Source organism: Cyclopterus lumpus, chromosome 18 (genome assembly GCF_009769545.1).
Source record: "Cyclopterus lumpus isolate fCycLum1 chromosome 18, fCycLum1.pri, whole genome shotgun sequence".
NCBI classification, from domain to species: domain Eukaryota; kingdom Metazoa; phylum Chordata; class Actinopteri; order Perciformes; family Cyclopteridae; genus Cyclopterus; species Cyclopterus lumpus.
In genome coordinates, this window is record NC_046983.1 from 362,908 (window position 1) to 380,000 (window position 17,093).

General features: G+C 50.0%; 1 protein-coding gene across 1 annotated transcript in view; it reads left to right on the forward strand.

Annotated features, from left to right (window-relative positions):
• Positions 1–2,198: 2,198 nt before the first annotated feature.
• Positions 2,199–17,093, forward strand: part of LOC117748076 (voltage-gated potassium channel subunit beta-2-like) — a 33,579-nt gene continuing 18,684 nt past the window's right edge. Inside the window, exons 1-3 of the mRNA XM_034557699.1 lie at positions 2,199–2,497; positions 14,640–14,683; positions 16,699–16,736. Of these exons, the coding sequence (XP_034413590.1) occupies positions 2,199–2,497; positions 14,640–14,683; positions 16,699–16,736 (381 nt within the window). The remainder of the gene's footprint in view (positions 2,498–14,639; positions 14,684–16,698; positions 16,737–17,093) is intronic.

The following is a 17,093-nucleotide window of genomic DNA, read 5'->3' on the forward strand; positions in this document are numbered from 1 at the left end:
CTGTAGTTTGGTTTGTATCTTTGCTGTAGTTTGGTTTGTATCTTTGCTGTAGTTTGGTTTGTATCTTGGCTGTAGTTTGGTTTGTATCTTGACTGTAGTTTGGTTTGTATCTTGACTGTAGTTTGGTTTGTATCTTGGCTGTAGTTTGGTTTGTATCTTGACTGTAATTTGGTTTGTATCTTGACTGTAGTTTGGTTTGTATCTTGGCTGTAGTTTGGTTTGTATCTTGGCTGTAGTTTGGTTTGTATCTTGACTGTAGTTTGGTTTGTATCTTTGCTGTAGTTTGGTTTGTATCTTTGCTGTAGTTTGGTTTCTATCTTTGCTGTAGTTTGGTTTGTATCTTGGCTGTAGTTTGGTTTGTATCTTGACTGTAGTTTGGTTTGTATCTTGGTTGTAGTTTGGTTTGTATCTTGGCTGTAGTTTGGTTTGTATCTTGACTGTAGTTTGGTTTGTATCTTGGTTGTAGTTTGGTTTGTATCTTGGTTGTAGTTTGGTTTGTATCTTGACTGTAGTTTGGTTTGTATCTTGGTTGTAGTTTGGTTTGTATCTTGACTGTAGTTTGGTTTGTATCTTGGCTGTAGTTTGGTTTGTATCTTGACTGTAGTTTGGTTTGTATCTTGACTGTAGTTTGGTTTGTATCTTGGCTGTAGTTTGGTTTGTATCTTGGTTGTAGTTTGGTTTGTATCTTGGTTGTAGTTTGGTTTGTATCTTGACTGTAGTTTGGTTTGTATCTTGGTTGTAGTTTGGTTTGTATCTTGACTGTAGTTTGGTTTGTATCTTGGTTGTAGTTTGGTTTGTATCTTGGCTGTAGTTTGGTTTGTATCTTGGCTGTAGTTTGGTTTGTATCTTGACTGTAGTTTGGTTTGTATCTTGGCTGTAGTTTGGTTTGTATCTTGGCTGTAGTTTGGTTTGTATCTTGACTGTAGTTTGGTTTGTATCTTGGCTGTAGTTTGGTTTGTATCTTGGTTGTAGTTTGGTTTGTATCTTGGCTGTAGTTTGGTTTGTATCTTGGCTGTAGTTTGGTTTGTATATTGACTGTAGTTTGGTTTGTATCTTGGCTGTAGTTTGGTTTGTATCTTGGCTGTAGTTTGGTTTGTATCTTGACTGTAGTTTGGTTTGTATCTTGACTGTAGTTTGGTTTGTATCTTGACTGTAGTTTGGTTTGTATCTTGGCTGTAGTTTGGTTTGTATCTTGGCTGTAGTTTGGTTTGTATCTTGGTTGTAGTTTGGTTTGTATCTTGACTGTAGTTTGGTTTGTATCTTGGCTGTAGTTTGGTTTGTATCTTGACTGTAGTTTGGTTTGTATCTTGACTGTAGTTTGGTTTGTATCTTGGCTGTAGTTTGGTTTGTATCTTGGCTGTAGTTTGGTTTGTATCTTGGTTGTAGTTTGGTTTGTATCTTGACTGTAGTTTGGTTTGTATCTTGGCTGTAGTTTGGTTTGTATCTTGACTGTAGTTTGGTTTGTATCTTGGCTGTAGTTTGGTTTGTATCTTGGCTGTAGTTTGGTTTGTATCTTGACTGTAGTTTGGTTTGTATCTTGGCTGTAGTTTGGTTTGTATCTTGGTTGTAGTTTGGTTTGTATCTTGGCTGTAGTTTGGTTTGTATCTTGGCTGTAGTTTGGTTTGTATATTGACTGTAGTTTGGTTTGTATCTTGGCTGTAGTTTGGTTTGTATCTTGGCTGTAGTTTGGTTTGTATCTTGACTGTAGTTTGGTTTGTATCTTGACTGTAGTTTGGTTTGTATCTTGACTGTAGTTTGGTTTGTATCTTGACTGTAGTTTGGTTTGTATCTTGGTTGTAGTTTGGTTTGTATCTTGGCTGTAGTTTGGTTTGTATCTTGGTTGTAGTTTGGTTTGTATCTTGACTGTAGTTTGGTTTGTATCTTGGCTGTAGTTTGGTTTGTATCTTGACTGTAGTTTGGTTTGTATCTTGACTGTAGTTTGGTTTGTATCTTGACTGTAGTTTGGTTTGTATCTTGACTGTAGTTTGGTTTGTATCTTGGCTGTAGTTTGGTTTGTATCTTGGCTGTAGTTTGGTTTGTATCTTGGTTGTAGTTTGGTTTGTATCTTGACTGTAGTTTGGTTTGTATCTTGACTGTAGTTTGGTTTGTATCTTGGTTGTAGTTTGGTTTGTATCTTGACTGTAGTTTGGTTTCCTTTGTTAGCATTAGCTCTCGTGTTCATCTCCTCGGGATCAGCCATGTTTGCGGGCCGCTTGCCGGCGACAGGAGCAGCCGGCGGGTCGGCAGCGACGGGAGGAAAAGGAGGGAAGTTCTCGGTAGAGGAGCTGTACGGTTTTAACAAGAAGCCGAAAGTGAACAGAGGGAATGCTGGGAAACCAGAGACGAGTGACGGGAAGAAAGAAACGAAGGAGAAAGAAGAATCTGTGCTGGCGTCTCAGATCCTGGAGGCAGCGAGAAGGCTGATGGAGAGACGACGACTGGAGATGTACCTGAAAGAGTGTGATGTCACCATGGAGCAGAGCAACATGCCATACAGGTGAGACGCAGTGAGACAGGTCAGGCACAGGTATGTCCACTCCCTCAGCTTTCTTTACCAATATCTTTCAGTGTAATACAATTCCCATTTTGGCCGTGGTGAAAAGAGGTTAACGTTCCCTCACAACTCAGATCAACAGTTACTACTGACTCTGAAGGAATCACATGCACATCTTGAGGCAGCTCCTTGAAACACATGGATGTCCACATTTCATTTTCATTTGGAGGCAATGAACACATTGTGTTGTCAAAAATGCCTCAATCCCGAGCCCCCTCTTCACCCTGCTGGGCCCCACCCTGCCCATCCCGAGCCCCCTCTTCACCCTGCTGGGCCCCACCCTGCCCCTCCTGAGCCCCCTCTTCACCCTGTTGGGCCCCACCCTGCCCCTCCTGAGCCCCCTCTTCACCCTGCTGGGCCCCACCCTGCCCCTCCTGAGCCCCCTCTTCACCCTGCTGGGCCCCACCCTGCCCATCCCGAGCCCCCTCTTCACCCTGCTGGGCCCCACCCTGCCCATCCCGAGCCCCCTCTTCACCCTGCTGGGCCCCACCCTGCCCATCCCGAGCCCCCTCTTCACCCTGCTGGGCCCCACCCTGCCCATCCCGAGCCCCCTCTTCACCCTGCTGGGCCCCACCCTGCCCCTCCTGAGCCCCCTCTTCACCCTGCTGGGCCCCACCCTGCCCCTCCCGAGCCCCCTCTTCACCCTGCTGGGCCCCACCCTGCCCCTCCCGAGCCCCCTCTTCACCCTGCTGGGCCCCACCCTGCCCCTCCCGAGCCCCCTCTTCACCCTGCTGGGCCCCACCCTGCCCCTCCCGAGCCCCCTCTTCACCCTGCTGGGCCCCACCCTGCCCCTCCCGAGCCCCCTCTTCACCCTGCTGGGCCCCACCCTGCCCCTCCCGAGCCCCCTCTTCACCCTGTTGGGCCCCACCCTGCCCATCCTGAGCCCCCTCTTCACCCTGTTGGGCCCCACCCGTCTCCCCCTGTCCTTCCTGCCCCTCCTGCCGGTCCTCTCCGCCCCCCTCCGGACCCTCCTGGTTCTGTCCCTCAGGAGCCGCTTCACTAGAAGCATCCGGCTCAGCTGACCTCTTCCTTGGGCACTCCCTGGCCTGATGCCCCTCTCGTCCACACCTGAAACATTTCCTGTTTCCAGAGGTCACAAACAGCACATAGTCAAAGCCCTCGACTCTGGTCCTGATGACGAGGTTGAGCTCCTCACTCCTGTTGTTCAGGACCATGAGGAGCTGCCTCCTGTGAGACACAACGTGTTTCTGCAGGGGAGACCTGCACCCCGAGGAGACCTTCCTCACCCCCGACACCACCCTCCTGTGTCTCCAGCTCTCTGAGCAACACCTCGTCCCTAATGAACGGGGGCACGTTGTCCACCGTGACCTTCACCACGATGCCTCTCGCCGCCACCGTGCTCACCTTCTCCACGCTGTCGAGGAAGATCACGACCGCGCTGTTCATGCGGGCGGCACTCAGAACCCACTAAATGCCTTCGTGCACCCAGTAACACCACACACACTACAACACACACTACAACACACACTACCACACACACTACAACACACACTACCACACACACTACAACACACACTACAACACACACTACAACACACACTACAACACACACTACCACACACACTACAACACACACTACAACACACACTACCACACACACTACAACACACACTACCACACACACTACAACACACACTACAACACACACTACAACACACACTACAACACACACTACCACACACACTACAACACACACTACAACACACACTACAACAAACAATACCACACACACTACAACACACACTACAACACACACTACCACACACACTACAACACACACTACAACACACACTACCACACACACTACAACACACACTACAACACACACTACCACACACACTACAACACACACTACAACAAACAATACCACACACACTACAACACACACTACAACACACACTACAACACACACTACCACACACACTACAACACACACTACAACACACACTACTACACACACTACAACACACACTACAACAAACACTACAACACACACTACAACACACACTACAACACACACTACAACACACACTACAACACACACTACCACACACACTACAACACACACTACAACACACACTACCACACACACTACAACACACACTACAACACACACTACAACACACACTACAACACACACTACCACACACACTACAACACACACTACAACACACACTACAACACACACTACAACACACACTACCACACACACTACAACACACACTACAACACACACTACAACACACACTACCACACACACTACCACACACACTACAACACACACTACAACACACACTACCACACACACTACAACACACACTACAACACACACTACAACACACACTACAACACACACTACTACACACACTACAACACACACTACCACACACACTACAACACACACTACAACACACACTACCACACACACTACAACACACACTACAACACACACTACAACACACACTACAACACAGACTACCACACACACTACAACACACACTACAACACACACTACCACACACACTACCACACACACTACAACACACACTACAACACACACTACAACACACACTACAACACACACTACAACACACACTACAACACACACTACAACAAACACTACAACACACACTACAACAAACACTACAACACACACTACTACACACACTACAACACACACTACTACACACACTACTACACACTCCGCTCTCTGTCGACCACTTTCAACAAGAAAAACAGACAAAAACCACTCAACTCAAACTCCGTGCTCACGCTCAGAGAGAGAGAGAGAGGGAGGGAGAGAGAGAGACAGAGAGAGACAGAGAGGGAGGGAGAGAGAGAGAGAGAGACAGAGAGAGAGAGGGAGGGAGGGAGAGAGAGACAGAGAGAGACAGAGAGGGAGGGAGAGAGAGAGAGAGAGAGAGAGAGAGAGAGACAGAGAGAGAGAGGGAGGGAGGGAGAGAGAGAGAGAGACAGAGAGAGAGAGGGAGGGAGGGAGAGAGAGAGAGAGAGAGAGAGAGAGAGAGAGAGAGAGACAGAGAGAGAGAGGGAGGGAGGGAGAGAGAGAGAGAGAGGGAGAAAGAGAGAGAGACAGAGAGAGAGAGGGAGGGAGAGAGAGAGAGAGAGAGAGAGAGAGAGAGAGAGAGAGACAGAGAGAGAGAGAGAGAGAGGGAGGGAGAGAGAGAGAGAGAGAGAGAGAGAGACAGAGAGAGAGAGGGAGGGAGGGAGAGAGAGAGAGAGAGAGAGAGAAAGAGAGAGATTTTTTTTTTGAAAAAACCTTTATTCACACATTCATAATTTTACATTTGTGTGTTTTTTTCTTTTTTCAAAAATCACAGGTTTTGTTAAAAATAAATAAATCTGATAAAAAACTTTGCAAACACCAGCTCCTCTTCCACAACAGAACAAACAAGGTCTTTGAAACACCAACGTTGTTTAAAAGCATCCAAGTCTCCAATGTGCTTATAAAACCGGAACTCCAGCCAGAGTCTGGCTCTGATGTTGCAGAGCCACACTGCCCCGTTCTCCTGCCCCTCCCTGTTCTCCTGCCCCTCCCCAGCCTCCTGCCCCTCCCTGTTCTCCTGCCCCTCCCTGTTCTCCTGCCCCTCCCCAGCCTCCTGCCCCTCCCTGTTCTCCTGCCCCTCCCCAGCCTCCTGCCCCTCCCTGTTCTCCTGCCCCTCCCTGTTCTCCTGCCCCTCCCTGTTCTCCTGCCCCTCCATGTTCTCCTGCCCCTCCCTGGCCTCCCGCCCCTCCCTGTTCTCCTGGTCCTCCCTGTTCTCCTTCCCCTCCATGTTCTCCTGCCCCTCCCTGTTCTCCTGCCCCTCCCTGTTCTCCTGCCCCTCCCTGTTCTCCTGCCCCTCCCTGGCCTCCTGCCCCTCCCTGTTCTCCACTCGCTTTTTCCTTGTTAAATAAATGGCCATTTTGGCTTCCCCAGAAAGGTAGTTGAGGAACTGCCACTTTTCTTTTTCTGCTTTTTTGTAGGCAGCTCCCATGATAAAAACCTTCTCAGTGAAAACCACATTAAAAAGACTAAAAACCAATGTTAAAAGAGTGAAGAAACCTGAAAGTCTCTTGCACTCAGTAAAATCATCTCTCTGGTCCTTAATAAAAACAACAATATCGTCGGCATAAGCCGATAAAATCATTTTCTCATTAAAACCAGGTAAAACCAGTCCTTGCAGACTAGAGTGTATCTTGATGAGGAGGAGCTCCAGGGAGAGTGCATAGAGCATCCCGGACAGAGCACAACCCTGCCGGACCCCTCTACCCACTCTAAAAGGAGCACACAGACTGCCGTTTATCTTCAGCACACTCTCAACCTCATTGTACAACACCTTGATCTTAGCTATGAAGCCAGCGCTGAACCCAAACTTCCCCAGGACTTTCCAAAGGAAGCTGTGTTCAACGCGGTCAAAAGCCTTTTCCTGATCTAGAGAAATCAGACCAGTGTTAATACCCAACGAGCCGGAGACCTCCAAAACACCTCCAAAACATCCCGAATGAGGTAGACATTGTCTACCATGGACCTGCCGGGTACACAATAGGTCTGGTCCCGATGGATGACCTGCTCCATAGCTTCCCTCAGCCTGGAGGCGAAGACTTTGGACAGAAGCTTGTAATCCACACACAGCAGAGACACAGGACGCCAGTTTCCGATGTCCTGCAGGTTTCCTTTTTTTGGCAGGAGTGTTATCAGTGCTCTCCGGCAGGACATCGGCATGGAACCAGAGGCCAGACTCTCATTAAAAACATCTAATATGTCCCCAGCAAGTATCTCCCAGTACGCTTTATAAAACTCGGCAAGGAGGCCATCAAGGCCGGGAGCACGCCGTCCCTGCATGCCCTGCAAGGCGGCCTTCAGCTCCTGCAGGCTTATGGGCCTGCTGAGCTCCTCATTGATGTCCTCAGAGACCTGAGGCAGCTCCCCACATAACCCCTGCATTAAAGACTCCTCCTCCCTGTACTCACTGGTATACAGGGAGGAGTAAAAGTCCACCGCTCGCCTCCTGATCTGGCTTGGTTCCACAACTGGCTGCCCTGCGTCTCCTAACAGTGAGTGGATTACCCTCCTCTGCCCACTTCTCCTCTCCAGGCCGAAGAAGAAGCTAGAGGGAGTGTCCATGTCTGTGATGGTCTGGAATCGGGACCTGACCAGTGCACCCTGAACTTTAACGTCTAACAAGTCGGCCAAAGCCCCCTTTTTTCCTTTGAGGACTTCAATATGTCCTCGATCTCCTGTGGACTCACTTAAACTCTCTAGGTCCACTATATCAGTCTCCAGGTCCTTCATAGATCTGGTGATGTCTCGGGTGACGTTGAAAGTATGCTGCTGACAAAGAAGCCTAATCTCAATCTTACCACGGTCCCACCACTGCCTAAGACTACTAAAATCACTCTTCCTCAGCCTAAAAACATCCCAGCAATAAATAAGAACCTCTCTAAATTTTTTATCAAAAGTTAAAACTGAATTAAAATGCCAATACGCGCTCTTGGGTAAAATGTTTCTAATAAAAACATGACATAAAAGCAAAGAATGATCAGTAAAACCGGCAGGAACAATACTGCACATTTTAAAAATATTAAAATGGTGCTTAAAAACATAAATACGGTCTAACCTGGCTGAGGAGATCCTCCCCTCCCTAAAGTGGGACCATGTGTACTGTCGGCAGTCGGCATGCATCCTTCTCCACACATCCACCAGGCCATGAGAATGGACCAGCCTCCTCAGAACCTGCTGTGAAGCTGGATGTGGCTCTGTGTGGTTACGGTCCTTTAAATCATCTTCCGTACAGTTAAAATCCCCCCCCAAGAATAAAAAATCCTCCAAGGCACAGCCATTTAAAACATCATTCACTTTTTGTAAAAACAGCTTCCTCTCTGCACCGGTTGCTGGAGCATACACATTGATAAAAACAACAGTAAAAAGGTCGAACCGTGCTTTAACTAAAAACAACCTCCCCTCGATGATGTGTTTGACCTCCAGTGAGACCGGGATAAAAGACCTGGAGAAGAGGAAGCCCACTCCTCCACTGAGGTTTGTGTGGTGACTCAGGAGGACTTCCCCTTCCCACTCCCTCCTCCAGTCGGCCTCGTTGGTGCTGTCGCTGTGGGTCTCTTGTAGGAAGAGAACATCAATACCTTTCATCTTTTTAAATTCATAAATAGATGTTCTCTTCCTAACATCCCTGGCTCCATTAACATTTAAAGTTCCGACTCTGAAAGTATCCATTAAAAGAAAAATGTTTAAAACACAAACAAAAACCAATAAATTAATTAAAACACACATTGGAGCTTTCGGCATCACCCTCATCCATCATTTCCTTTATTTTTGTGGCAATTTTTCTTAATCTAAAACCCTCCTGGTCAGTGAAGCCGGACTCCTCCTTCCGGCTCATGTGGTGTCTGGCTGAGGTATAAAATAAGTTTAGGTTAGGAAAGAAGTCAACAACGTTGACTCCTTTCCTGCCTTTTGTCCTTTGTAAAAAAGTCCTAATTTTCTCTGCCATGTACATTTTTTGTTGCTGACTTCTGGTTAAAACCGCAGGAGCATTGCTGCTGTCAGACACCTCCTCGTCACTGCTGTCTGACCTCTGCCCCCGACCCGTCTCCTTGGCTTCCCCCACCTTGCTGGCCTTGGTGCCACTGCCTGCCTTCTGGGCCCGCTTCTTCCTCTTTGAGGCAACTTTAAACTCCCCAACTTCCATCTCCGCTTCTTCCACCTGCTCAGCCCACCCACCTACACTTTCCTCCTCCGCCTCTACTTCCCCACCAACCTGCTGTGCTACCTCCACGGGCTTCTCCCCAGCACCATTACCCCCCATTTCCTTTTCTTCTCCTCCATCCTCACCATTTCCCACCTTAACCAAAGCCTCCCCCCTGCTGCTATGGACACCCTCACCATCATTACCACCACCACCATTATTACAACCATAACCCTTACCACCACCATTATTACAACCATCACCCTCACCACCACCATTATTACCACCACCATTATTACAACCATCACCCTCACCACCACCATTATTACCACCATCACCCTCACCACCACCATTATTACCACCACCATTATTACCACCATCACCCTCACTCACCTCACTCACACCACTCACACTCAGCTCAGGCACAGCAGCATCCACCCTGCGCCGCGGCGCCGGAACAGGCCGGCCAGACGGCGCAGCCGCAGCCGCGCCCCCGACCGGAGACGCAAGCGCCGCCACCGCACCCCAGGCAGGAGACGGCCGGCGCAGAGCGCCGGGCGGGCCCGCCGTGGCCCCGACCGGGCCAGGCGGAGCCGGGTCACCGCGCTTCGGACAGGCTCTCGCGGTGTGCCCCTCCTCACCGCAACTAAAACATTTCATCACCGACGATGTCGCATAAATCTCGTAGTCAAAATCATCTACTTTCTGTCACGGGAGAACAGGGTTAGGACCCAAGAGCAGATCACAGGAGACAGGATAGGGATAAGGAACTTTATTCTCTGGTGTCCGCCTCCAGCGACTTCCACCAAAAGGTCCGCCAGAGCATGTTGATGGTGCGCCTGATGCCCGGGTGACAGGAGAAACGGGAGTTATGAGCCCATTGGAGCACTTGGGAACGTGCAGGCGGGGGAACAAAGAGATGGCCGGGAGGCCCGCCACCGGGGTCTGGCAGAGTCCGGAGAGCATCTTGCACCACCGCCTCAATCTCCCACGTGAGAGAAGCTGCCACACAGGTTGCCGGGAGAATGGTACCAGGACAGGGGAAGTGGTCCTCGGGTGAGAACTGGCGAGAGAGAGCGTCGGGCTTGGTATTCTTGTTCCCTGGACGGTAGGAGATAGAGAAGTCGAAACGCCCAAAGAAGAGCGACCACCGCGCTTGGCGAGAGTTTAACCTCTTGGCCGTCCGAATATATTCCACATTTTTATGGTCTGTCCAGACCACGAACGGATGAGCGGATCCCTCCAGCCAGTGTCTCCACTCCTCCAGAGCTAATTTAATAGCCAACAGCTCCCGGTTTCCGACATCGTAATTCCCCTCCGCCGGGGTCAAGCGGCGCGAAAAGTATGCGCAAGGGCGAAGCTTGGAGTCAGAGTCCGAGCGCTGTGACAGGATAGCCCCCATGCCTGTGTCCGAGGCATCCACCTCGACGACGAACTGTCGGGTGTCATCGGGCTGGATCAGGATGGGGGCGGAGCTGAACCGCTCCTTAAGGAGTCCAAATGCCAGACTGGCTTCCGGCGTCCATGAGAACCTGGTCTTGGTGGAGGTGAGTCTCGTGAGGGGGGCTGCAAGCTTGCTGTAGTTCCTGATAAAACGGCGATAGAAGTTAGCAAACCCCAAGAACTGCTGTAGCTGTTTCCTAGAGGCGGGGGTCGGCCACTCCGTTACCGCCTTGACCTTCTCCGGATCAGCCCTCACCTGCCCCGTCTCAATGATGAACCCCAGGAACCGAACAGAGGTTACGTGGAACTCACATTTCTCTGCCTTCACAAACAGCTTGTTCTCCAGTAGGCGTTGGAGGACCATTCGCACATGACGCTGGTGCTCCAGAAGATCTGCGGAATAGATGAGAATGTCATCAAGGTAAACGAAAACAAAACGATTCAAAAAATCGCGGAGAACGTCATTCACCAACGCCTGGAACACAGCAGGGGCGTTAGTGAGTCCAAATGGCATGACCAGATACTCGAAGTGGCCGAGGGGGGTGTTGAACCCCGTCTTCCACTCGTCCCCCGCCCGGATCCGCACCAGGTGGTACGCGTTGCGGAGGTAGAGCTTGGTGAAGATCGTGGCCCCAGCCAAAGGTTCAAACGCTGAGTTGATCAGTGGCAGGGGGTATTTGTTCCGGGTGGTGATGCTATTCAGCCCCCGATAGTCAATGCAGGGCCGGAGAGTCTTGTCCTTCGCGACAAAGAAGAACCCAGCTCTGAGTGGTGACGAGGAGGGGCGAATTATTCCAGCCTTCAAGGATTGCGATATGTACTCCTCCATGGAGACCTTCTCTGGTCTGGACAGGTTGTACAACCGACTGGAAGGGAACGACGTGCCAGTGTGGAGGTCAATAGCGCAGTCGTAGGGACGGTGAGGCGGCAAGGAGAGAGCCTGCGACTTGCTGAAAACCTCCCCGATGTCGTGGTAGGCGGAGGGAACGGAGGTGAGGTCGGAAGGAGGCACGAGGTTACCCTGAGGGCGTTCCCCAGGGGGTAGTGCGGATCTCAGGCAGCTGGCATGACAATAAGGGCTCCAGGAAGAAATCCTACCCGCTGCCCAGTCGATTTGTGGGTTATGGGTGGTGAGCCATGGGTGGCCCAGAACTAGAGGGTTTTGAGGAGATGAAAAGACATAGAACCGGAGTCTCTCTCGGTGGTTCCCGGACAGGATCAGCTGAAGCGGCAGAGTTCGGTGTGTGACCCTGGCCAGGAAGCTGCCATCCAGGGCATTGACCACTAGCGGGCTTTCTAGAGTCTCCACTGGAATCTGGGCACTGGTTACCAACCCCGGGTCCATGAAATTTTGTTCTGCTCCGGAGTCCACCAGAGCAGAGAGAGCGAGAGAACGGGAGTGTAAGGAGAGGGAAGCAGGCAACAACAGTCTTGAGAGGGAGTTGGAAGAGGGCTCAGGTTTGCTCGCCAGTATTCCAACTACTACTGGCGAGCATCCCCGTTTGGGCGAACTGGACAGGAGGAAACTGAATGTCCGAGGTGGCCACAATACAGGCACTCACCTGCTCCTAGCCGTCTCTTCTTCTCCTGAGAAGAGAGATGAGCACGGCCGAGCTGCATAGGCTCCACCTCCGAGGTGGAAGAGGGGAGCGGCCATGGAGGCCGAGACCCCGAACGCTCGCCCTGATGGGCTGCCTCAGGGACTCGCGACCGGAAGTTGGGGAACGATGACGTCACAGGCGATGTTTTCTGAGACTTGTAGCTCCGCTCCCGTTGTCTCTCCCGCATCCGGTTATCCAGCCCGATCGTTAGTCTTATTAGCTCCTCCAATGAATCGGGCTTATTGGAGCTGGCGAGTTCATCCTTCACGGCTTCCGACAGTCCGTAAAGAAACACGCCCCGAAGCGCGGTCTCTCCCCATCCGGACTCGGCGGCGAGAATGCGGAAATCCACGGAGTGTTCCGCTACACTCGTCCTGCCCTGTCGTAAGCGGAGAAGACGCTGGGCAGCGTCCTCCGAATCCACTGGGTGATCGAAGACCCTCCGCAGATCCTCCAAAAAAGTATTATAATCCACAGAACTAGGCTGGTTAATGCCCAGCGTATTCGTGGCCCAGTCCAGCGCTCTACCCCGTAGTAAACCCACCACGGAAATCTTGGACTGGTCCAAAGCAAATGTCTGGGGCTGGCGGTCGAACACCTGCCGGCATTGAAATAGGAATCCCCGACACCTCCCAAGTGTTCCGTCGTAGGAATCCGGAGACGGCACGGGGGACTCCCGCATCTGCCGGGCGGGATCTGGAGAGAGGAGTGCTGGTGCTGGAGCAGGCGGATGACTGGCTTGACGGGTCAGGTCCTGCACTAAGCGGCCGATCTGGGATACCTCCGCGGACATGGACCTTTGCACTTCAGCCATGTCCGTTAACATCCGCCGATGTTCAGCCAGCAGCGTTCCGTGTCCAGCCAGCGTAGCTGCTCCGGTGATCGCTGGATCCATCCTGGTCAGTCTGTTCTGTCACGGGGGAACAGGGTTAGGACCCAAGAGCAGACCACAGGAGACAGCATAGGGATAAGGAACTTTATTCCGTAAGGTTGGCACAGCTAATCACAGTGTGAGTTCCGAGGCACAATACCGGAGGCAGGCGGGTCGCGGCGTGAGTCCCGAGGATCGACGTCGGAGGTTGGCACAGCTAATCACGGTGTGAGTCCCGAGGCACAACACCGGAGGCAGGCAGAAGAGAGCAGGTACTCTGCGAACAAGGAGAGAGAGAGTTACCGAGCCAGTGGACAATCTCATGGAGCGGCAGTGGGAACTACCGGGGCAGAAGACGTAACAGACTGACAACCCAGGCCTGCACGACCAGGGTTGATATGGAGCCGGTGATGATCCAAACGGGAACAGCTGTGTACCACTCGGGGGAGTGGCCACGGGCAGCGTCTGGAGGTACACACCCACACAACGAGCACAAGGCAAAAACACAAACAGGGGATGACAGACACATGAGGTAAGGAGACTTGGGAGAACAGAGGTAAACACACACTGGGTCAGACAGGGATCCTGACACTTTCACCCTGAAGCGGAGGTTGAGGTCCTCGTTCCGGTTGTTAAGTATCATGTACAAGTACCTACGGTGGGACACTACGTGCTTCAGCAACTGATCTTTACACCCAGACAAGATCTTCCTGATCGGGGAAACCACCTTCCCGTGTCTGGAGAGCTCTCTGCTGAGGAACTCGTCGGTGATGAACGGAGGGACATTAGACACAAGGACTCTAGTAGCCGGTTGCACTAACGGAAACACCTGGACAAACAAATCGTTCACCGTGAGGCCCGCCTCCACCACACGGTTCACCTTCTCCACCTGGTCCAGGAAGATGACCACGGCGCCGTTCATGCGCGCGGCCGACTTAATGCTGCTGTGCCCGACCTTCGCCCCCACAGCCATCCCGATGTCCTCCACGCTGCACGAGAAAGCGGCCGCGATCTTAATGCCGTGCTTCCTCGTGAGGTGGGACAACGTGTCTCCATTCACCATGGCGTCTGACGCCGACCGGCGAGACAGGAGGAAACAAACACCCAAAGAAAACCCACAAACTACCCCAAAAATACACAACTCACAACCCAAACTACGGTGAAACCCAACCAATAAACCAAATGAAATTAAAGTACATAACTAAGGGAAAAAAAACAATTCGAAAAAAAGATCCGCTCACTCACACACGCTCACACACGCAAACTCCCAGCATGCACCGAGAGAGAGAGAGAGAGAGAGAGAGAGAGAGAGAGAGAGAGAGAGAGAGAGAGAGAGAGAGAGAGAGAGAGAGAGAGAGAGAGAGAGAGAGAGAGAGAGAGAGAGAGAGAGAGAGAGAGAGAGAGAGAGAGAGAGAGAGCTACTCTCACAATGTGATTGTTTTTTGCAGGAATCTTGGAAAATCTGGACTAAGAGTGTCCTGTTTGGGACTAGGTGAGAACACACACTACAACACATTTACAGACACTCACTCACTCACACACACACACACACACACACACACACACACACACACACACACACACACACACACACACACACACACACACACACACCAGGACTGTGCGGTGCTTCTCAAACAGCAAACCCTGGATATCTCCGGAAAATAAAGACCCTCCTCAAGGTGAAGAGGGTCTTTAGATCTGGTAACAAGGAAGAGCTGAGGACTGTGCAGAGGGAGCTCAGAGGATCAGACAGGGAAACGTATCGGCTCCACAACACTGTGGTAGTGTGTGTGGTAGTGTGTGTTGTAGTGTGTGTGGTAGTGTGTGTGGTAGTGTGTGTTGTAGTGTGTGTTGTAGTGTGTGTTGTAGTGTGTGTGGTAGTGTGTGTGGTAGTGTGTGTGGTAGTGTGTGTTGTAGTGTGTGTGGTAGTGTGTGTGGTAGTGTGTGTGGTAGTGTGTGTTGTAGTGTGTGTGGTAGTGTGTGTGGTAGTGTGTGTGGTAGTGTGTGTGGTAGTGTGTGTGGTAGTGTGTGTTGTAGTGTGTGTTGTAGTGTGTGTTGTAGTGTGTGTGGTAGTGTGTGTGGTAGTGTGTGTGGTAGTGTGTGTTGTAGTGTGTGTGGTAGTGTGTGTTGTAGTGTGTGTGGTAGTGTGTGTGGTAGTGTGTGTGGTAGTGTGTGCGGTAGTGTGTGTTGTAGTGTGTGTTGTAGTGTGTGTGGTAGTGTGTGTGGTAGTGTGTGTGGTAGTGTGTGTTGTAGTGTGTGTTGTAGTGTGTGTGGTAGTGTGTGTGGTAGTGTGTGTGGTAGTGTGTGTGGTAGTGTTTGTTGTAGTGTGTGTTGTAGTGTGTGTTGTAGTGTGTGTTGTAGTGTGTGTTGTAGTGTGTGTGGTAGTGTGTGTTGTAGTGTGTGTTGTAGTGTGTGTTGTAGTGTGTGTTGTAGTGTGTGTGGTAGTGTTTGTTGTAGTGTGCGTGGTAGTGTGTGTTGTAGTGTGTGTTGTAGTGTGTGTTGTAGTGTTTGTAGTAGTGTGTGTTGTAGTGTGTGTTGTAGTGTGTGTGGTAGTGTGTGTTGTAGTGTGTGTTGTAGTGTGTGTTGTAGTGTGTGTTGTAGTGTGTGTTGTAGTGTGTGTGGTAGTGTGTGTTGTAGTGTGTGTTGTAGTGTGTGTTGTAGTGTGTGTTGTAGTGTGTGTTGTAGTGTGTGTTGTAGTGTTTGTAGTAGTGTGTGTTGTAGTGTGTGTTGTAGTGTGTGTTGTAGTGTTTGTTGTAGTGTGTGTGGTAGTGTGTGTTGTAGTGTGTGTTGTAGTGTGTGTGGTAGTGTGTGTGGTAGTGTGTGTGGTAGTGTGTGTTGTAGTGTGTGTTGAAACATATCTTTCCACAACACTCGGCTCCCCTCCACGGAGCCTTTCTCACCTGGAAAAGGCTGGAAGCACTGTGAGAGTCATGTTTCAGACTTCAAGTTCCTTCAACACCATCCAGTCTGCTTCTGAGGGACAAGCTGACAGGAAATACAGGGAACTGAACCAGGACTTCATAGGATGGTGCCAGAGGAACCGGCTCCACATCAACTCTGGTAGAACCAAAGAGCTGGTGGTGCAGTTCCACCGGGGTAAACGCTCTCGTCCAGAACCACTGAACATCCAGGGAAGACATTGAGATTGTGAGGTGTTATAAGTACCTGTGTGTTCACCTGAACACACAGGTACTTATGTTATCTTGTCTTATCTTATGTTATCTTGTCTTATCTTATGTTATCTTATCTTATGTTATCTTATCTTATGTTATCTTATCTTATGTTATCTTGTCTTATCTTATGTTATCTTGTCTTATCTTATGTTATCTTATCTTATGTTATCTTATCTTATGTTATCTTATCTTATGTTATCTTGTCTTATCTTATGTTATATTGTCTTATCTTATGTTATCTTGTCTTATATCTTGTCTTATCTTATGTTATCTTATCTTATCTTATGTTATCCTATCGTATCTCTTACAGTGATGTTGTTTTTCTTCTCAGGAACGTGGGTGACATTTGGCTCTCAGATCTCTGACGAGGTAGAGTGAGTGTATATATACATCTTCATCTGTATAGATGGCAGAGAGTGTGTATATATTGGTCATAGTGTATATATATATATATATATATATATATATATATATATATATATATGTGTATATATGTATATATGTATATATATACATGTATATATAGAGCCGGAGCTGGTGCAGGAGGTGGAGCGGTACCAGCTAGATATAGTTGGGCTCACCTCCACGCACAGCATGGGCTCTGGAACCAAGCTCCTGGACAAGGGTTGGACTTTGTCCTTTTCTGGAGTTGCCCAGGGTGAGAGGCGCCGGGCGGGAGTGGGGATACTCACGAGCCCCCGGCTGAGCGCCGCTGTGTTGGAGTTT